This window comes from Eschscholzia californica, unplaced genomic scaffold, assembly GCF_041429995.1.
Source record: "Eschscholzia californica isolate CP2 unplaced genomic scaffold, dmEscCali1.0.p SCAF_6, whole genome shotgun sequence".
NCBI classification, from domain to species: Eukaryota; Viridiplantae; Streptophyta; class Magnoliopsida; order Ranunculales; family Papaveraceae; genus Eschscholzia; species Eschscholzia californica.
In genome coordinates this window covers 5038714-5059668 of record NW_028238483.1, presented here as the reverse complement: position 1 = coordinate 5059668, position 20955 = coordinate 5038714, and the positions used below count along the sequence as shown (strand labels likewise).

General features: G+C 37.4%; 1 protein-coding gene across 29 annotated transcripts; it reads left to right on the top strand.

Annotated features, from left to right (window-relative positions):
• Positions 1 to 10430: 10430 nt before the first annotated feature.
• Positions 10431 to 20506, top strand: LOC147530946 (uncharacterized). 29 transcript variants are annotated; one of them, XM_086647687.1, is made up of 8 exons: positions 10431 to 10610; positions 10700 to 10781; positions 11000 to 12954; positions 13044 to 13125; positions 15148 to 15248; positions 17419 to 17480; positions 17589 to 17757; positions 20065 to 20506. In XM_086647687.1, the coding sequence occupies exons 6-8, from the start codon at positions 17421 to 17423 to the stop codon at positions 20259 to 20261; spliced, it is 426 nt and encodes a 141-aa protein (XP_086503813.1). In that variant the 5' UTR covers positions 10431 to 10610; positions 10700 to 10781; positions 11000 to 12954; positions 13044 to 13125; positions 15148 to 15248; positions 17419 to 17420; the 3' UTR covers positions 20262 to 20506. The 29 variants fall into 29 exon arrangements, with proteins under 29 accessions (XP_086503813.1, XP_086503812.1, XP_086503803.1 ...); XM_086647702.1 differs by having other exon boundaries at positions 10463 to 10610; positions 12893 to 12954; XM_086647698.1 differs by having other exon boundaries at positions 10463 to 10610; positions 12734 to 12954.
• Positions 20507 to 20955: the final 449 nt, after the last annotated feature.

Below are 20955 nucleotides of genomic sequence, written 5' to 3'. Positions count from 1 at the left end.
CTAGGCCCTAAGTGGGCCGGCCAAGGAAGCCCATAAAGGGCTATGTTGGCCGGCCAACTTAAGTGACCCAATGGAGGGTATTTTGGGTGTTGCCTAATAATTAGGTTTATGGAATCCTAGTTTGAGTCTAATACCTCTTCTAGGGAATTCTATATATACCTAATTATACAACCTAAAGAGAGAGGCAATTTCATAAGAGAAATTTCCAAGAGTCTGAAAGAGTTTCAGAATATACATCTCAGAGAGAGAGAGAAAAAAGGAGTTTTCTCAAGTATCTAGTCAAGAAGAAGGAGTTCTTCATCTCAACCTTCAAGAAGGTCCTAGCTGACTGAAAGGAGGGAGTTCAAGTCATTATTCGGTGTCTCAAGTAGAGGAGCTACACTTGGAGCTCTTATCTTCCGAATACTGATCGGAATTTAGTTCGTGGGAAAGCGATTAAGAGGTAATCTTCTTTCCAATCTAGTTCATTGGTATGTTCATGTATAGATCCTGGATTAGTGTTAAACATATGATGTTTGAGATTCCGCTACCAACACTAATAGACAATTAGGTGTATGAGATACACTAGGTTATTCCCCTACAGTGGCATCACGAGCCGTTTGCATGAACTATCTTTGACTAGATGAATTAGATTCATACTTGAACAACTAGATATTAGTGTTTTAATGTTTGAATAGAGATTTAAACATAAGTTTGATGAGATCAAATTAGGGTTTTGGATGAGATTCATGACCTAGAAACACTAGAAACAAAGTTTTATGAAAAGAGTTTTCATAAACAAGTGTTAGGGTTTTAGAATTTTGATAGAAATCATCAAAACCATGAAGATTGGTTGATGAATTGATCAAAAACAGTACCTAACAGCAGCTGGAACAGAAAGAAAGAAAAGAAAAAGAAGTTGGAACGGCAGGATTTTCCAAAAACTTGGAAACCCTACTGGCCGGACCGGCCAGGACGCGTCCAGGACGCGTCCGGGCCGGACCAGCACGTCTCGGACAGACAGTCCGAGACAGACAGGGACACGGACTGGAAATCCCAGTCCGTGAAGGACCAGGAATCCTAGTCCGAGCTGGACTAGGAGTCCGAGACTCTCGGGTCTCGGACATCCCAGAGCGTCTAGGACGCGTCTGGGAATCCCAGTCCAACACGGACTAGGAGTCCGAGACTCTCGGGTCTCGGACGTCCCTGCGCGTGGGACGCGTCTGGGACATCCCAGTCCGAGACGGAATAGGATTCCGAGACAGGAGCGTCTCGGATATCCCTGACGCGTCTGGGACGCGCTCGAGGGAACCTATTTAGAGTCTCGGTCTAGGACCGAGACACTGGACGGGCGTCCGGATGCATCGAGGATGCGTCTGGAGCAACCAGAAGCATCTCGGATGCGACTGGAAGCTTCCAGACGCAACTCGGATGCGACCGGAGCGTCCAGAAGCGTCTAGGACGCGTCTGGACGCGTCCAGAAGGCATCCCCAGATGGGATGGCCTAGCCGTCTGTGCACAGAAGCGTCTGGGACGCGACTGTGGGGCACGGGTGCATCCCGGACCAAAAATCCGAGATGGCACGTGTGCTGTCCCGAGACCAGACACGTCGGGGACGCGTCTGGGAGTTCCAACAGCTCTCGGATTAAGCATCTGATAGACATATGCAGCGACCGGATGGCCTGGACGCGTCTGTGACGCGACCAGGACGCATCCTAGACATCTCATCCGAGATGTCTATGGTCTGTCCTAGGACAGAAGCGTCTAGCTGGGCTAGGACGCGTCTGCCCGAGAGACATAGCACGGCAGGAAGGTGCTGTCTCTAGGACCGGACCTTGACCGGGCTGAGTCAAGAGTTGACCAGAGACCAGTCAAGGGGCTTTGACCAGGGTTGACTCAGATCTTTTTGAGTGAGACTCAAAGGCCTTTTGGGCCATGATCTGAAAGGGAGTTTTCCGACTTAGACCCGGGCTAGAGGAGTACCCGAACGGAGTTTTTCCTTATTTTGATTTTGGAAACAATTAAGGAAGAAACGTAATGTTTTAGTTTGAGTATTGAGAATACGAAACTTTAGAAACATTAGACATAGAGATGTCACAAATTCCCACGAATAGCTATGCGATAGCAAAACCTAGAAACGAATCTAGGATACATACTTTATTTATTATGATTGTCATATTTTTGTATGTATGAATGTATGTGATTGCGTAGAATAGTATACCTTTAGATAGGATTATCGTTTCTTGTTCTAAGCGCAAGGAGTTGTGCCCGAATAATACTTAGAGTATAGGGTCTTAGAATCTATTGACGAACTGAATGATGAGATCATGGTTCAAGTGGGAGCAGTCAATAGAGGTTCTTGGATAAGAATCCAATCGAACCATAGGCGAACAAGAAATAAACTTAAAAGATGGGATCTTTTAAGGGGTAATACTAAGATTTAACAAATCATTACGCAAACCCACATAAACTTTTACGTAATAAATCATGAATGGTTATGCAAGAGTTCACAGTAACGCAACTTGATAAATTACGTAATAAGTCCCAAAAAGAATTTTGAGTAAAGCCTACCCAGATTAAGACACCTGTTGAGCCCTTGTTCATCGATGGTGGGTCATGCCAAAGCAGGGTGCCATCTTTTACCTCGGGACAATACGGGTAGATCTATGAAGAGGTCTACATGTCTAAATGGTTATTCTCAAACGAGTCAGCAAAAGGGTTTTGGATTTCGAGGCTAAAGGACGATTTAATGTTTAAATCGTTAACCAAGAGTCATATGAGATATGATCAGTAAGGAGTTACTCACCCAGGAGGGTGAAGTTAAGGGCAGTGCCAAAGTACGCTTAGCTTCACAGGAATGGGATCTTGGAATTATATTATTCTAAGGGGACAACAAAAGTAGAATAATATAGGCAAATTAGGAAAATTGCCAGGATAACAAGTTTAATCACTTTCGCATTTCTTACATATAGTTTAATTATGACAACAAAAGACTCAAGCAGCTCGCTGGCTTCTGGAAAAAGAAAAGTTGAATGGTGACAACTTTATGGTATGGGAAAGGAACTTAGGACTTGTCCTAAGATCCGAACATAAGGCAAACGTGTTAGACACACCTATTCCTGTTCTCAATGAAGATTCGACTGAACAAGAAAGGGAGCAAGAAAGGAACATTCGGAAGAGGTCCGAACCCATAACATGCCTCATGTTGGCAACCATGGAACCTAATCTTCAGGATAAGTTCATAGAGATGGATGCCTACACCATGATTCGACAACTTAGGAATTTGCTCCAAAAGAAGTCAAGAATGGAGAGGTATGAGATTTCAAGGACGATATTGGATATGCGTCTTGAAAAAGGAAAGCCTGTAGGGCCACATGTTTTCAAAATGATTAGTCTTTTTGAAAAACTGAATTGACTGGGAGTCGATAATGGCCGAGATTTTGCCACTGATATTATTTTGCATTCACTTCATAGTGGGTTTAATCAATTTAGAATGCACTATAATATGAATGGCTGGGACAAATCTCTAGAAGAACTACACGCTATGCTCCAAACAGCCGAAGAGAACATTGTAATAGCTGAACCTAAGAAAGAAGTTCTAATGGTTCATAAAGAAAAGGGATTTAAGAAGGACGGGAAGCAGAAATTCAAAAGGAAGAAAACGGGTAGAGTGAAAGGTAAAGAAGTTGCCATGAACAAGAGTACCCATTCTGATTCCAAGTGTTTCTATTGCGATGGCACGGGCCATTGGAAAAGAAACTGTCCGAAATTCCTGGAAGACAGAAAGAGCGGAGCTGGGAGTTCCGGTCAAGGTAAAAATTATTAAAAGTTATTCAATTAAATACACATTCCTCAAGGTATGCGATACCTAAAAGACTCTTATCATTGTGAATGACAGGAGCGAGAGGGAGCTGAGTATTTATTGAAGAGGAGATGAACCTGTCGAAAGCTGAAGAAGGCAAGAGTTGCTGGAAAAGCTCTAGAAGGATCATAGACTCGATAGGCAATACTTTAAAGTAGTTTTAGTATTTCTTTTTTCTTTTTTAGAACATTGACTCTGTAATGAGATTATGGGAGTGAATAAAATATGAGATATTTTATGATGTTCTTAAAAGAGCCTATCTAACTTTTAAGTAAATTTTAACGAACGATCCAACTTAGTCATTCTAAATCTTGTAAGAGTACAAGAGTACAGTTAATCGTAGAAAACAATGTTGGACATGAAAGTCTGCGATTAGTGTGATTAGAATGGGCGTAAGACTTGATTGTGGAGAAGTTTTAGAAACAAATCCAAAATCGAGAAGTGGATCTGGATGACTAAAGAATATGATGAGATCATGAGTTCGATAGTCATCAGTCTTCCAAAACACAAAGTCTAATACGTATCTGCCAAACCACTAAAAACCTAAAAGCTATAGTGAATAATTGAGTCCATTCGGATATGGATATCATTTTAGAAGGAGTTCTAAAATTATCAATTATTCCAATGTCTAAAGCGTGTTAGACATAGGTTCTTCAAAAAGGAAGAACGGGGTTTTCCTGCCAAACATCGGAACACAATGAGATTGTTGCTCTCGATGGTGTCTTCATTAAAAGGAGGGTCCTTCTAAGAAGACAAGTGGGAGGAAAAATCGAATGGGATTCGATAAAGAGCAACAAGAGGAAGTAAGGAGTTACTTGCCTCAAAACAAAAGAGAGTAAGAGTTACTCGGCTTAAAACAAAAGAGAGTAAGAGTTACTTGTCTTACGTGACATGGGATGTCGACTTGAATGGTTCAAGGGACAATCGCCTAGAAACTTCTTAAGGAGTTAAGAAGGTTGCTCAAAAACCCCAACGAGTCTTGGGAAGATTCAAAAGAACTATAGCAGAAACCACTCTGAAATTGGATCGGAAATCCAAAGAGATAAAAGTAAGAATGGTTGAATCTTGTGAGACAAGAAGGTAAGTGGGAGTGAAACAAGAGTTGTTTCAGGGGTCCTGTATGTGGGAGACATACAAGAAAGGACAAGAAGACGAGGGTGAATTAACCATGGGCGTCAAAAGTCTATGGAGATAGACTTTAGATGATAAAGACTCGTTCAAAAAGAGTTTTGGAGAGGTCTGAATAAGAAATTCTCTTGGAGAGAAATTCTACCCAACTCCCGTGATAAACACAGGAGAGACACTTATGTTAGGAAACATAAGAACGATCATGAGATGATTGTTGTTTACCCGTACATCTAAAAGGTACTTGGAGTACGAAAAGATGTCGTCGCCCATCCAAGTCAGAAGATTGAAGAAAGTCATAAAAGTAATCTTCCGAAAATAAAGATAGGAATCTTTTAGGAAGGGCTAACAGATGGGAAAGAGTTTTCCATGCTGGGAGTCGTTACTTAACTCTACTAGATAAGAAAGTAAAATTAGAACTTGGGAAGTACTAATTTCAGTGGGAGAAAACTGATAATATCGTAACAGCTTACGAAGAGTTCGAAAGCAAGATAATTACAAAGCGAAGTGAAAAGGAAACTAAACTGTCACCTTAGAACGATCATGAGATGCTCGGGTCTAAGGAATTAGGATCCAGGAGGAGAATCCTAAAAAGACTTGTAAAATTGAGAACGTGAAGGAGTTCACGCGGGTGCTCAAATTTTACAAACTCTTGTTATCCGAAATAAACTGGGTTTATTTCGTCATCTAAATTGTGGTTTAGAATTTAGACGACAGTCCAAAAGGATGGAGTGTTCCAAGTAGGTTTATTAGATACGTGATCTAATGAAAGAAACCCTACTAAGTGAACATGGAAGCACATCATCCTACTATCCCTAGTCCAGGTCATTAGTTGGACAATAATGACTTATGAAGACTAGCATGAGTGATTGACAAGATAGCGCTGTTTCTTGGGCTATGGGAATAGGAGTATTCAAAGGTCAACTTCATGGGTGTATAGTTGATACACTGGAAACCCGCCGAATGAGAGTACTTCAAGAGTTGAAGTTATAAGATGTCATAACTCTCATTCAAGCAAATTGGAGAGATTCCTCAAAACATGAGTACTCACTCAGTTTATGGAAGGAATGTCGAACTTTGGTACCGTCAAACGCCATCCGTAAAAAGTGGTTATAAAAGCGGCATACTGGGGGAGACAGGATAGACATGAAATTGAGTGGGAGTACAAGAATGGATTATGTTTTCCTGAGTAAAATCGGGATAAAGTATCTCCGGGCCACTTGATGAGAAACAACTGAAAAATGCATGGCCGTGCTCAAACGGATTAAGAGTTAATCGTTTGGATTGGAAGTTGTTCTCGGGATCAAGAGAGTCTGATAAATATGACATATCAGATGAGATACGAAAAAACATGGGAATCGAGCATTGCACTTGTTCTAAGTACAAGTGGGAGACTGAAGGATATGGTGCCTGAAGTCTGAAGGAATGGTATCCTTCCGAAGGAGTGTCCTTCGACCAAGGATGCAATGCGTGCAATTTGGCTATTAGGATCTTAATGACCTTATTCGGAAGATCATTAGTCCGGTCCAATTAGGGGTCGTAATGCTTAGCTAGAAGCCAACTACGATCGTCGAATCAAGAGTTGATTCGCGGCTAACATAGACCGGATCCTACAAGGGTTACACAACAGAATAATGATTTGAACGGAGAGAATTGACTAGATGGATAATGGCAAATAAGTGGATTGGATCCGTTATTGGTAAGTCCAGAAAGATTCGGAGAAGTCCGAAAGAGATAAACATGTCCGGGCCCAAAAAGGGAGGCCCGGAATGGCTTTAGGGAAGCCGGCCATGTGATGGCCGGCCAAGGCAATAGGGCCGGCCATGTGATGGCCGGCTAGGCCCTAAGTGGGCCGGCCAAGGAAGCCCATAAAGGGCTATGTTGGCCGGCCAACTTAAGTGACCCAATGGAGGGTATTTTGGGTGTTGCCTAATAATTAGGTTTATGGAATCCTAGTTTGAGTCTAATACCTCTTCTAGGGAATTCTATATATACCTAATTATACAACCTAAAGAGAGAGGCAATTTCATAAGAGAAATTTCCAAGAGTCTGAAAGAGTTTCAGAATATACATCTCAGAGAGAGAGAAAAAAAAGGAGTTTTCTCAAGTATCTAGTCAAGAAGAAGGAGTTCTTCATCTCAACCTTCAAGAAGGTCCTAGCTGACTGAAAGGAGGGAGTTCAAGTCATTATTCGGTGTCTCAAGTAGAGGAGCTACACTTGGAGCTCTTATCTTCCGAATACTGATCGGAATTTAGTTCGTGGGAAAGCGATTAAGAGGTAATCTTCTTTCCAATCTAGTTCATTGGTATGTTCATGTATAGATCCTGGATTAGTGTTAAACATATGATGTTTGAGATTCCGCTACCAACACTAATAGACAATTAGGTGTATGAGATACACTAGGTTATTCCCCTACAGGATTCCCGTTATCTTATTCACATCCTCTAAAGTTATAGTCATCTCTCCGAATGGTAAATGAAATGTGTTCGCATCCTGCTGCCACCTCTCAGTTAACGCCGTGATGACTACACGGTCTAGCTTCTGATAGGAGTATCGAGCTATTTGTAGGAGACCAGTCTGCTCGACAACGTTACGAACATCAGTGCATTCTTTCTCAATATCCTCGACATGATTTTTCCCCGCATCATTTTCGATTTGCACAGGTCTTCTTAGGGCCCAAACTTGAACGCAAGATGCGTGGTTGTGCAACCGCAATAAAGCACGTTCCTATATAAACAATATATTTACACCATATATGAGAAGTAAATAAATAAATACCAATGAATACTGAAATTTTCACCACGGCGAGGTAAGTAACTCAAATACTTTCCCTTCCCAAATGTCTCTTGCGATGTGGCGCTCGTAATTGACGAGAAGCTTTCTGTCTGTCGGACCTCCAGGAAAAGGACCTTCGTCGTCTTGAGTCTTTTTCTCCTTTCCTTTCTTTGAAGGCCCAACACTTCGGGAATCTACTCTCCTTTTTCTGTTGCTCTCGGTCATAGGAATACGAGGTGGCATAACTGGAGTGAAATAATAATTCAAATACTTCAATGAACATAGCCAGTTCAGACAAAAATATTGCACAAAACATAATAAGTGAGAGTATTAGACTGTAAGACAGAATCGATTTCATCGTGTCGAGTCAGGAGCCGCTAAATCGGTTTCGTCAGGTCGAAATATGCTCCAGTAGGTACTGAAGTAAGAATCAATGAGGCAAAATCGAATTGCATCGTGTGTAGGCACACGCCACAAAATCGATTTCGTCAGGTCGAAATCCGCTCCAGTAGGTACTGAAGTAATAATCGGTGAGGCATAATCGATCACCTTCGTTCCAAATCGACACGATACCATCGATGATGTTAAAATTAGGTTTCACATCATAGTTGTTAAACTCTAATCTCATTTATTTTGAACAATCAAACTTAATCATAATCCAATAGAAGTAAACATGCAAAATGTAAGAATGTAATAAGAAGAAAGAACCAAGAAAATAGGTATGTGTTTTTAGGGTTTACCTTCAGATTTGGGAATTTCAAATACTTTGAGTTTGAAATGAAATCTGCACTCAAAGTTATCTTAATCTTTGTTTAACCACCACCCAAGTTAAAGTACTCTTAATCTTAAGCAACCCAAGTGATGTCTTCTACTTTGATTTTCGAAATATGGTAGAGAGAGAAACAAATGAAAAACATGAAGGTATTACCCTGGTTTTTTTGGAAGAAAAAGGAGAGAAACAAGTGATGTCTTCTATTTTGATTTTGGAAGAAGAAGGAGAGAAACCAAAAAGAAAGAAAATGAGGAGTTTTGATTTGGAAGGAGTTTTGATTTGGAAGAAGAAGGAGAGAAACCCTGGTTTTTGGTTTTGATGTTGAGAGGGAAGAGTTAATGGGTGAAAATGAGGAGCCTTTCAGTTATATTGAATTTGGAGGGAAGTTTATTTCATTTTCTCCCTTAACTGTTAACTAACGGCGTCAATTTTTCCGTTAATGTTTCCGTTAAGTCAATAAATTAGATTTTCTAGATTAGTCTAAATATCCGACTATACGAGAAACTAAACCATAAACATTTAAGTAAAACTAAATATGTTTCATTCATTAACACACAAACTTGGATGATTACAATTTTTAGCTACTTAATAATCGATCGGTCAGTACCGAACTACAACAGTAACTACTTTTCTATGTTTCGGTTTGTTAATGTCGAGTTCCAATGGAAGGATTCGAACTGGTACCATCGATTTCAAGCAAAACCATAATTGGAAATCTTAATTCAAACCAAAATGAAATATAATTCATGCTTTAATTCCATACATTTTATTCTCAATTAAACACACGATCAATGAAACAAAAAATAAAACACACAATCAAAAACCCTAAATTTTTTGTAGTATAAACCCTAGGTTTTGGTTAAAAATCAATCCATACACTTCAATCCAAGCAGACAACACAATCCAAACAATTAAACATACAACATTGTGTAGGTTTCAAGATAAAATACCTGTTTGAGATAGAAAAAGAAGAGTCTTGATGGATTTCAACCTAGAGAGGAAGCTTTGATTCAACCTTACTATCTTAAAAAGATAAAAAAGACAACAAAATGGAGTTACTTCAACTGATAGATTGCTTGGAGCAAGACTCTTGAACAGATATTTGACTGAAATCGAGTTGCTAGTGAGATTGAAGAGGAGAGAGAGGAGGAGTTCGTTTTTAGGTTTCTCAGCTTTTAGGGATAAAATTCAGATGGGAAGTTTTATAGGGCCTCCCCATTTTTGTTAAAAGGCCTCCCCATGAACCATTTCACTTGAGAAATAATCATTGAAGGGGCCTTTTAACAAAAATGAGGGGGCCCTATAAAATCTCCCAATTCAGATATCTAGAAATTCTAATAATGGTTTATATAGGAGGGGTAAAATGGGAAATAGAAAAACGAAAAACTGAAAAAGGGGCATTATACCAAAGTTTCTTTGTCTTGGGGCAAAAAAAGGAAGTGCCTCTTGGATCGGGGCACTTCACCAAAAAACCAGAAGGGAAAACACTAACTAGGACAAACATCATTTTTTAATATAGAATATTGTCTAGAACTCCTTCCCAAAATTTAAAATATAATCCTTCTTAAAAATAAAATAATCTATTTAAAGAAAAAAATAACCTATCCTTGGAAAAAAATAGCTAATAGAAAAAAGCAAGCAAAAAAAATTTCACCTGTTTAAAGAAAAAAATAACCTTGTCCTTAGAAAAAATAGTTAATTTAAAAAAAAAAGTAAACAAAAGAAATTTCAAGAGTTAAACAAAAAATTATAATATATCTCACTCAATAAATAATATCTAATTTAAGAAAAAGAAAACAAAAGAAAATAATACCTAAAATCTAGGATATTTGAGTATAGCAATAATAAATATAGAAATGTGACATGTTTGGAGAGAGGGCCTAAAACAATATTAGCCTACTACGCCACTCTAGAAGCAATGGGTTAAAATTTGTCACATTTGATTGATCCACCTCTTCGTGCCCTGGGAGATATACCCTTATATTGTAAAAGAGAAAAACCTTCAAATCGAGATATAGAGAGAGATAGAGGTGACAGAAGGTTTCAAATTGAGTTCTATAGAGCAACAAGAGGTGAGTTCTGTAGAGCAACAAGAGGTAACAACAGCACCTTCTTTCTCTGAATTTATTTCTTTTCTATTGATTTAGATAATCAAATGGTAACTGATTTAGGTTCTTCTCTTCAGCCGAAGCTACTCAAGTCGAGTTGTAAAGAGAGAAAAGGGTTTAATCTTCTACCCAAATCATGTTGTAGAGATCAACCGAGAGGTAACCACAACCTTCATTCTCTAAAATTGCTTTATTACTTATTAGGGCCTTTGATTTAGCTCAAAATTATAGGATTCTGTTTAATTCTTATTTAGGTTTGTTAAAGAACTTGTGTGGCTGGAATTTTATAGGTTTTGTGTATTATTTGAGAATCTCATGGAGTTAGGTTTACTTGTGCTCAAATTATAGGTTAACTTCTAAGAATCTTATGGAATTAGGTTTAGGTTTGAATCACCATATGAGAGTAAAGAACTCAATACAAAAAAGTGGAGTAAACTGTAGCAATAACGTTGGATTTCCAAAACGCGCGCAGCTGGGCAAGACAGCTGACATGGCGAAGCCACGTCGTCCCTCTTCCCAGAGTCTGCCCGAACTCTCGGTCCCCCTATCATTTTTGTTCTACGGAATTCGTTTGTGGGAGGAAGGAAGATCCGACATGAACAACAAGGGTGTTGCCGTTGAATGAGAGAGTAAGTTAGAGAGAGAAACAGTAAGATCCAAAAAATGAATAAAGAAAAGAGCGGGACGTGATAATGATCGAACCTAATTTTCTCTGAGATTTCATCAAGTTCTGTTTCTCCATCATCAACTAAAGTTTCCTTTATCAGTCAATAATGGCAAGGAAAGTGATGACTTCTGAGGAGAAAGAAGTCGTGGGATATGTTACTAGGTAAAGCTTATAAATAAGGTTTTTTTTCTTGGTGTGAATTCATGAGTTATTTATCCAAACACACCATCACTTGACATTTGGGTTGTATTGGGCCTACATAAGCTAAGGAGGGTTTGGTCTTGATTCAAATTGAGGGCTTTGTGAAGGGTTTGGTCTTGATTCAAAGCAACCCAACCCACTGCAGAAGTTCCGTTACTAGTTACACCCTCTGCTGATGTCGGTTAAAATGGTTGGTCCAGCACATTATTGTAGTCTGTCATACTTATCCTATGCTCCTAAATGAAAAAAGTGAGTGTTGTGAGATGGATAGTATAATTATATATAAGATGTTGTAATAACCTTATTGTTTTTGAAAAATAGTTCAACCCTAAATAAGAAAATATTTTCTTTCAGCAAAAAAAAATATGTTTTCAAATATGTGCCTACATTATTATATCTTTTTTCCAGCATCTTTAATTTAGAATTTGAATTGTTGGAGAAAACTAATTCGATAATGAACCCCTAACACGTATTCATTCAATTCTACACATGCTCCAAATTTTGAAAGATTTGAACTATATTAACAAAGGTCCATAACAACATAAAAAAAGAGGGGTAATGAGAGAGAGGATACATGTGTAAATGATCTTGTGTTTTTTTCTTACATATGATTGCGTGTTTTTGTAAGGGCGAGTGTCCATGTGGATATGATCACTCTTACATAGTATAGTATATCTTAATTTACTTTTTTTCATGAATAATTTTTATTTAATATCTAAATACTACGTCTCTGGAAAAGAGAGGGAGGTTGTGAGACGAGAATTTGATTTGAAAAATTTAATGAAAAATATTACTTTTATAACCATCAATATGACCTAAATAAAATTAAGATAATTAAAAAAAAAAAATAGGTTCTACAAAATTTGAAAAACTTATAATTTCTAAGTGATGAGATAGAGAACAATGAAAAGTAAAGGTTAATCAGAAATCCTTCCCAAAATTTAAAATATATTCCTTCTTAGAAATAAAATAGCCTATTTAAAGAAAAAAATAACTGTGTCTTTAGAAAAAAGAGAGCTAATTTAAGAAAAAGACAAACAAAAGAAATTTCACCTGTTTAAAGAAAAAAATAACCGCGTCCTTAGATAAAAATAGCTCATTTAAGAAAAAAAAGTAAACAACAGAAATTTCAAGAGTTAAACAAAAAATTATAATAACTCTTTCTCAATAAATGATAACTAATTTAAGAAAAAGAAAACCAAAGAAAATAATACCTAAAATCTTGGATATCTTGTGAGTATAGCAATAATAAATATGGAAAGTAAGGTGACATGTTTGGAGAGAGCGCCCACTTTAGAAGCAATGGGTTAAAATTTCGTCAAATTTGATTGATCCACTCTCGGTGCGCGTTGGGCACGAGATATACCCTAGTGTTGTAAAAGATAAAAACCTTCAAATCGAGATCCAGAGAGAGAGATAGAGGTGACTGAAGGTTTCAAATTGAGTTCTATATAGCAACAAGAGGTAACAACAGCACCTTCTTTCTCTGAATTTATTTCATTTCTATTGATTTAGATAATCAAATGGTAACTGATTTAGGTTCTTTTCTTCAGCCGAAGCTACCCAAATCGAGTTGTAAAGAGAGAAAAGGGTTTAATCTTCTACCCAAATCAAGTTGTAAAGATCAACCGAGAGGTAATTACAACCTTCATTCTCTGAAATTGCTTTATTACTTATTAGGGCCTTTGATTTAGCTCAAAATTACAGGATTCTGTTTAATTCTTATTTAGGTTTGTTAAAGAACTTGTGTGGCTGGAATTTTATAGGTTTAGTGTATTATTTGAGAATCTCATGGAGTTAGGTTAACTTGTGCTCAAATTATAGGTTAACTTCTAAGAATCTTATGGAATTAGGTTTACGTTTGAATCACCATATAAGAGTATAGAACTCAATACAAAAACGTGGAGTAAGCTGTAACAATAACGTTGGATTTCCAAAACGCGGGCCAGCTGGGCAAGACAGCTGACATGGCGAAGCCACGTCGTCCCTCTTCCCAGAGTCTGCCCGAACTCTCGGTCCCCCTATCATTTTTGTTCTACGGAATTCGTTTGTGGGAGGAAGGAAGATCCGACATGAACAACAAGGGCGTTGCCGTTGAATGAGAGAGTAAGTTAGAGAGAAACAGTAAGATCCAAAAAATGAATAAAGAAAAGAGCGGGACGTGATAATGATCGAACTTAATTTTCTCTGAGATTTCATCAAGTTCTGTTTCTGAACTGTTTTGTTTGTTCTTCTGTGTTCCTTCTGGGGCATCTTCCACTGTTTTCCTTCGTAGTTCTGTTAAATCCTGTCAGCTAGAGCTCAATCAACTTGCATTAACCATGACACAATTTTACTATCACGTGTTCAGCAGCAGTCGTCCCTTATTTCTTTCAGTGACTCGTATTACTTTGCATGCTCTCCCTTGGGTTTAACACGTGTTTGTCCACTTGTTGATTTCCCTCATGCGATGTGTTATAACACACTCCCTAACTGGGCTGGGCTTTTGCAAAATGCCTTTGCAACAGGCTACTGTTATGGATTTCTTCAAGACCATTTGTAGGAAAGATAGACCTGGGCATAGGGATTTGGGTTTCTAACTCGTACGAGTCTCTGCAAACATGATTAGTGTTATTTCTGGGGAGCTAGTAGGTCTTGTTCCTTATTCAGTAAGGGTCGGCCCTTCGATCCGGGTGGACCTTAGTGGGTTGATTTTGAAGTATATCTAAGGAAGCACGCTCTTGTGGCTGTCCTCGAGAACACAAGAAAAATCGTTTGCACCTGTCTTATTAACGCCAACACATTGCTTCTCCTTCCATTATTCGTAGTTTATTGGAGTTTTCAAGTTGGCTCAATGGAGCTATGTCGCTCGGATTTTGTCAGCAACCCAAATTACCAGGTGTCCTACCTTCCCTTATTTTATAAGGGTGGGAAGGACATTGTTCCTAGTGAATGCTGGTGGGTAACCCTGGAATCGTTTGGTCCGACCTAAATAAATTGTTTTCGTCCTTAGGAGATTTCAGTTTTTTTCATCTATTTCATCCAAGGTTTTAAATACGTTTTTATGCCTCAAGGCGGTTTCGTCTCATAAGGCGAGGCGGTGCCTTGAGGCGCGCCTCGACGCTTAAAGTACGAAAAAAATTGCTAAAGAAAATGACATCAATTATGTTAAAAACATAACATAACAAAGTTTTCTACTTCACTACCATAGTATAAAGTCTGAAGTTGCCAAACAACTCAAAAATAACATTGAAAAGCACGAAAAATTCTAAAGAGGTTATTGGATTCAAAAACACAAACTTCGGTGATGGCCTAAAATACGTACCCCTCGCCTCAAGGCGGACGCCCCGACCTTTTTTTTCAAACATTGATTTCGTCTGGCGTGGTATGTGTTGTTGAACTCCGGTTGCCTCTCGTCTTTTTGGTGGATTCAAGGACTCATCATGGTAGCTTGGGGTTCCTTTCTTGTCTTCTGGTTTGGAAATTCAGACTGGTATTCTGACGTACCAGTCCTGGTGTGCCTGAAAATCAGACTGGTATTCTGACGTACCAGTCCTGGTTGCAGAATGGGGTTTTTGTTCAAATTTGCTTTATATTGTTGTAAACTCCTTAGTTGTAACCGTTCAGTCCGTTCTAGCCACTCTGTAAACCTTTGTGTATATTAATAAAGTTTTACAGTTTATTTAGAAAAAAAAAAGACAAGACCAGCAGGGGAAGGGGGAAATCAAAGGACACTCACTCTTAATCATATTCTTCAAGAATCAGAAATCCAAGTTAAGGTTAGTTCTTCAATGAGTTTCGCTTTCTTTTTAAGGTTTTGGCTGTTCTTCACTTAGTGTATTCTTCCCATAGTTATTTGATTCAATCTTATAGTTTCAAACAATCTAATGTAGAAAAACCCTAATATTATTTGTGATTAATCTTTTAATACAGTTGCTGGAACTAGGAATTCGTAAATCTCGTCCACTAACTCTACCCTGCTAAACTTTTAAGACTTCAACTAAACCACCACTCTAAACCATAAAGCTGGAGCAAATGACATTTTCACTTCAGACTTCAACACTTTTTACGGTCTTTTTTCCGATTTCACAATATGTACAACGATAAGTTTCAGATAATAGATTCTTAGATGAAAGATAAAACATAAACCTAGCATATGAACAGTATCAATTATCACCATTATCTTTCCCCCCTTCTTCGACATATATAGATAAGTTCACTGGATCGAAATTCTAACGGCAACCAAAACAACGAATATGCAACATTAATTCACATTGTACCGTCGTTATGAACCCTATATAATTGATTTGATCTCTGGTATAAAACTAAGGAGTAAGAACAATTTTAGCTAAGCTCCATCATTGACTAAATAGAATTACTATAATTGATTCATACCTAGAAGCATACTAAATAGAATTACTATAATTGATTCATACTTATAATTGATTTGATCTCTGGTATCTGTTGTTACCTAAAAAAAATCATGATTTTAATAACTTAACTTGATTGTAATGTTAGTATCTAAACTAATAAATTGAGTAACTAAATTGATAAGTCTTGTAAGTAGTAGATGCATCTTAAGTAGAATATAAATTTTATAGTAACTCCTGGACATAAAATCCTGGTTCCGCCCCTGAAGATCATCACAAATTTCACCAATCCCTTCATACTAAACTGTTTTATCATATGAAACTGCTATAAAATTAGAGGGGCTGACTCTCTCTCTCCCACATTTCATCCATTAACTAGTAGTCAGCTGTAAAAATGTTTATCTTCTCCTTCTGTAACGTGTGTCACTTAGCAAAGACAAAAACAATGTCCAAGTCTTTTAACCAAGTCGAAGAAAGATGGTGTGTGCAATTAGTAAAATTTGTTGTGTTCATTACACTTCACCTTTTCAAAAAAAGTTGGCTCATGGAAGAGGTTAAGTGGTTCAAACCTACATTCTCAACCTACAGTAATCAAATATTGAACTTCTACAAGTAGGATGTCTTCTGTTAGGAACTGCAGTGCCCTGAGAAATAAATCTTCCAATTCCCAACTTATTTCCAATGTGCATTCTAAGAAAGAACGAGTAAAACAGAAAAAATCTAGAAAGCTAGAAATTTCAGACCATGAAATTCAAAGATGCTACATTGTATTTGAAAAAGAGAAGTTTTAAGATTATAACTTTGAGGAACACCGAAACTTTCCTGACATACTCCTAAGTTACTCGAACTTGAGCTAAATTTCAAAAGCGAAACAAGATAATTCAAACAATGTGAAAGAAGATAACATTGATTTTAGATAACATTGATTTTAAGTAAAGGACTAATACGCATAAAAGAAAAAAGTATATAGAACTACTTTAGAGAGACAAAACAAAGTAGCATGATTAAACCTAATAAGATCATCTCTAAGGGTTTGCATATTCCCCAACTAGCAAATCTAGAAATTTCACTAATGTTGCTTCATTCACACATGAATATTCCATGGGGTAGAGAAATCACAAATTAGAAGTGGACATCTACTTCACGCTTAACTTCGTATAGGAATCATTATCTATATAAGCACAAGTTTTTTCTTATGAGTGCATAATATTCGTAATGAACCCTGATATGTCTTTCGAAAATAAGATATTGGAGAGAACTAAAATATATAATTATAAACTATTTTTCTATTCTTTGGTAGCTTCTTGATGTCCGTTGTAAGGTTTTAGTTGAGAGATCTATGAGAACATGAATTATAATCCAAACAATCACGCCTTTACATGTACAATCACATGAGAATTTTTAGGTCATAGGATGCTTAAACAAAAAAAAACCACCATTTGCTCTCGGCCCTGATTGACTAGACTGATTTCACGGCTAAATCTAGGGTTTCCAAATCTTCTATTTCTCAGTCTCAAATTTCAATCTTGCAAATAAAATTGACTGAGTCAGATCCTTCATTCTTCGTCAAACCTCTCAGAAATGGCTGCAATTTACAGTCTTTTTATCATTAACAAATCCGGGGGTCTCATTTTCTACAAGGTACAATTCTCACTCTCTCTCTAAATTTTTTTTTGAAACTACTCTCTCTCAAAAAATTTAGGATCATGGTTTCTAATTGAAGCTCTGAATCACTTTACTTTCTTGAAGGATTATGGATCTACAGGTCGAATAGATACGAACGATAGTTTGAGATTAGCGAGTTTGTGGCATTCGATGCACGCCATCTCTCAACAATTATCACCTGTATTAGGTTGTTCAGGCATTGAACTCCTTGAAGCTGATACCTTTGATCTCCATTGCTTCCAGTCACTAACAGGTAATGAATTCTAGAGTTCCCTCTTTATTTGGATTAGTCTTAGTATTTTGATTCAAGGAAACCATCTGCTGTTAATGATATGGAGTTATGGACATTTAGCAACTAGGGTTTGATATATAGAGTATAATGTCATGCAACATAGTTATACTGATAAATTTGTTACTTAAAGCAATGTCTTTTACTTTCTTATCCCAAAGAGGAAGATTAGGCTTTGGTTAATCTTTTGGGTAAAATTAATTACGAGAAATGATGTAACTTACACACCAAACTCCAGTACTAGGAAATAGGGTTTCGTCGTTCCATATAGAGAAAAACGTTATAAATAAAATGCAAGTTGTAAAACCAAATGTGTAGAAATATCGTCTAGATTGACATGACATCCGATTTGTGTGGACCACATACGTCGGAGTTTCAAGGTGTATCAAGGAAACCAAAGAAAAGATAATGGCCGCATGCCCGAATATATGTTTCCATGAAAATCGTCTAAAGCAATCAGATAGATACTTATTGCTCTCATCTCCATTGCCCTCTCTTACTACTAGACTATTATTCCTGCCTTAGTTCCTGAAATGGGGAGCTTAAATAGGCTAATTTTCGTAGAACGAAAGAGTTAATTCGGCTTTTGCCTCTACTGTTTGCACCTTTATGCCATAGTAATCTAGAAAACCTTTTCATACATTTGATTGTACATCTAAGTTCCTGGAAATGACCCTCCAATACAGAATTTAAAACGTTTGATTTTGTCGATTTTATGATTCAATATCTAGAATGAAATGATTACAGGCAACAGGGGAATCAAAAGCTTGAATTATAGTGTGTGGTGTCATTAGAAAATGACTTCATCTAATAACTAAAATGATATGCAAACTAAAAATAAAGTACAAAAATAAAACCAACAGAGAAACTAAAAAATTACTTAAAGAATCCGATTCTTTCTGCACAATGGAGTTCTTGCACATCTTTTTTTGGAAAGTAACTACGTTAGTCATTACAATGGCGCATTTATAGATCAATGAGATGTGATAGGCACGATAACCGCCAAATTTAAACTATTACAAATACGGGCTTAAAGCCCAACTAAACAACGGCCTAAAGCCAACTGAACTACTAGCTTAAAGCCCAACGAAACTATTTTATTTATACCTTTATTAACCCAATTTCATTTAAACAAGGGTTCCACCTCCTCTCGGAATTGAACCTGAGACCTCTAGGGTTTTGGAGTTTATGTCAACAATATCGCCATTTAGGCAACCAAGTGTGATGGAGTTCCTGCACACCAAAACAGCCGTACTTCCCGGTGGATGTTTAAATAATGAGTAGGTATATGATGACACTTTTAAGTCATACTGCAATTTCAACTTTCAAGAATAAATATTTCTTACTGATGAATATGTGATCCCAGAATGTTAGTTTCCTTGTTTGATACCTAGTTCAGTGTTCATTGCTCTAATTGTGATCGCTTGTTATTGTGATTACATGATTTTTATTATTAAGGAGTGCCACTGGTGAATTGGAACTTACACTTAGTAAGTTCAACTACATCTGCATTTTCCACTTCAAACCTGTAGACATTGAAACGTTTAGTGAATTAAACAAGGACACTCGCATTCTGGTGTTGAGACATGTTAGGGCCATGGGTGGGGATGGCCTCTGGCCTTTTGAAACCAGTCATGTTTGTACAAGATTGTTTATATAGTTTGGCTCCGCAAAAATGTGAGTAGTTCCATTAGTCGATTAGATATTATGAAGTTATTCTAGTCCTTAATACTACAATCTTGAGTACTGATATGGACTATGCCTCCATGCAATTTTTGTATGTAGCACAAACTTAAGGTTACACTCCGTTTAAACATGTATGTGGAACAAAATGAAAATACCCCCAGAGTGATTTGTTTGTTTGACTTCGATCTTCTCATTAAATAGACTACTCCTAACAAATATTAACAATGTTCAAGAATCTTTGCAGATCGTGATCACTGATCATCGTAGTAATATAGATAGGTCAGGCAGCTAAAAGTGTCAATCATCAACAGATATCTAGAACCATGTTTTTCTTTGTTATAATCTTTGATCCTGCCCAAAGCTTGGTCTCAAATTTTCCTCGTGCAGCCTAACAATTAGTTTAAGCAGAGTTGAAATACATTAGAACTCGGAAAGAATCTGTAAATAGTTTGAGAACAATATCCAACTTCAAAGGCGCCTTGAGTTCAAATTGTGGTTCATGATCTTACCTTCCTTCAATGCTCATTTTATTATACCTTGTCTTAGCTACTCAAGAAGCCTTTTGTTTTTTGGTTAATCTTGCAGGAACAAAGTTCTTTGTAGTGTCCGAGCCCGGAACACAACACATGGAGGATCTTTTGAAAGTCATTTATGAACTTTATACAGATTATGTCCTAAAAAATCCCTTCTACCAGAGAGAGATGCCGATTCGATGTGAATCATTCGATTTTAATCTCTTACAGGCCATTCAGAAGGATCGAGTTGCGTTGCTTGGCCGTTGAAACCAATAACTTAGCGGTCGACTGATTTTTTCTAAATTTAGTAATCCATTTGCTTATAACTCTTGTCGAGTTGATGTTTATAATCTAGAGGGTGGAGCTAAAACGTTTCAAACCATTGTTATGAGATTTCTGTTTAATGTAATGAGATTTGAATTTTTTAATTTTGACTTAATCATGAGCTTGAGAACTGAATATTGTTTGAGAAATACAGGTCTATTAACGACGATCACTTTCCACAGACTAAATTGCATCTCGATGGAACGGATGACTCATTTACAAACAGAGCAATGATAGAAAAGACTAAAAGTCCAAGTCTATTTTAGACCTAATCGAAATCAACTGCCTTCATTTTCAGGTTGACTCTCCCTCTCTCTCTCTTGATGGAATGGACGGTTAATTCTTTTTTAGGTCTAGGTAGGTCTGGTTTTTCAGCTAGACTTATAAATGAAGCTACTACCAGGCTTAAACTAAACCTATGAATGGTGCTACCACCAAGGTTAAAGGGAATATGTTGTGATTAAGTTTCTAGATGAGTATCCTAGTTCTTGGGCCATCCCAGAGTTTCTTCCATTTACTCAGGGGATCAAGTTTGAAGAATGCTAAGTGCTTAACATAGGTGGTATTGCAAAATTAATCTATTAGTGAGATTCTTCTTGATATTTTTGGATTAATGGTTGGTTGTATTGTGCTCAAG

Excerpts from the sequence above, each read along its gene's own strand:
- LOC147530946 (XM_086647687.1), top strand. The coding sequence starts at position 17,421 with ATGGCTGCAATTTACAGTCTTTTTATCATTAACAAATCCGGGGGTCTC. Across the intron at positions 17,481-17,588 it reads GGGGTCTCATTTTCTACAAG|GATTATGGATCTACAGGTCG; the intron begins GTACAATTCTCA and ends ACTTTCTTGAAG. Across the intron at positions 17,758-20,064 it reads TTGCTTCCAGTCACTAACAG|GAACAAAGTTCTTTGTAGTG; the intron begins GTAATGAATTCT and ends TTAATCTTGCAG.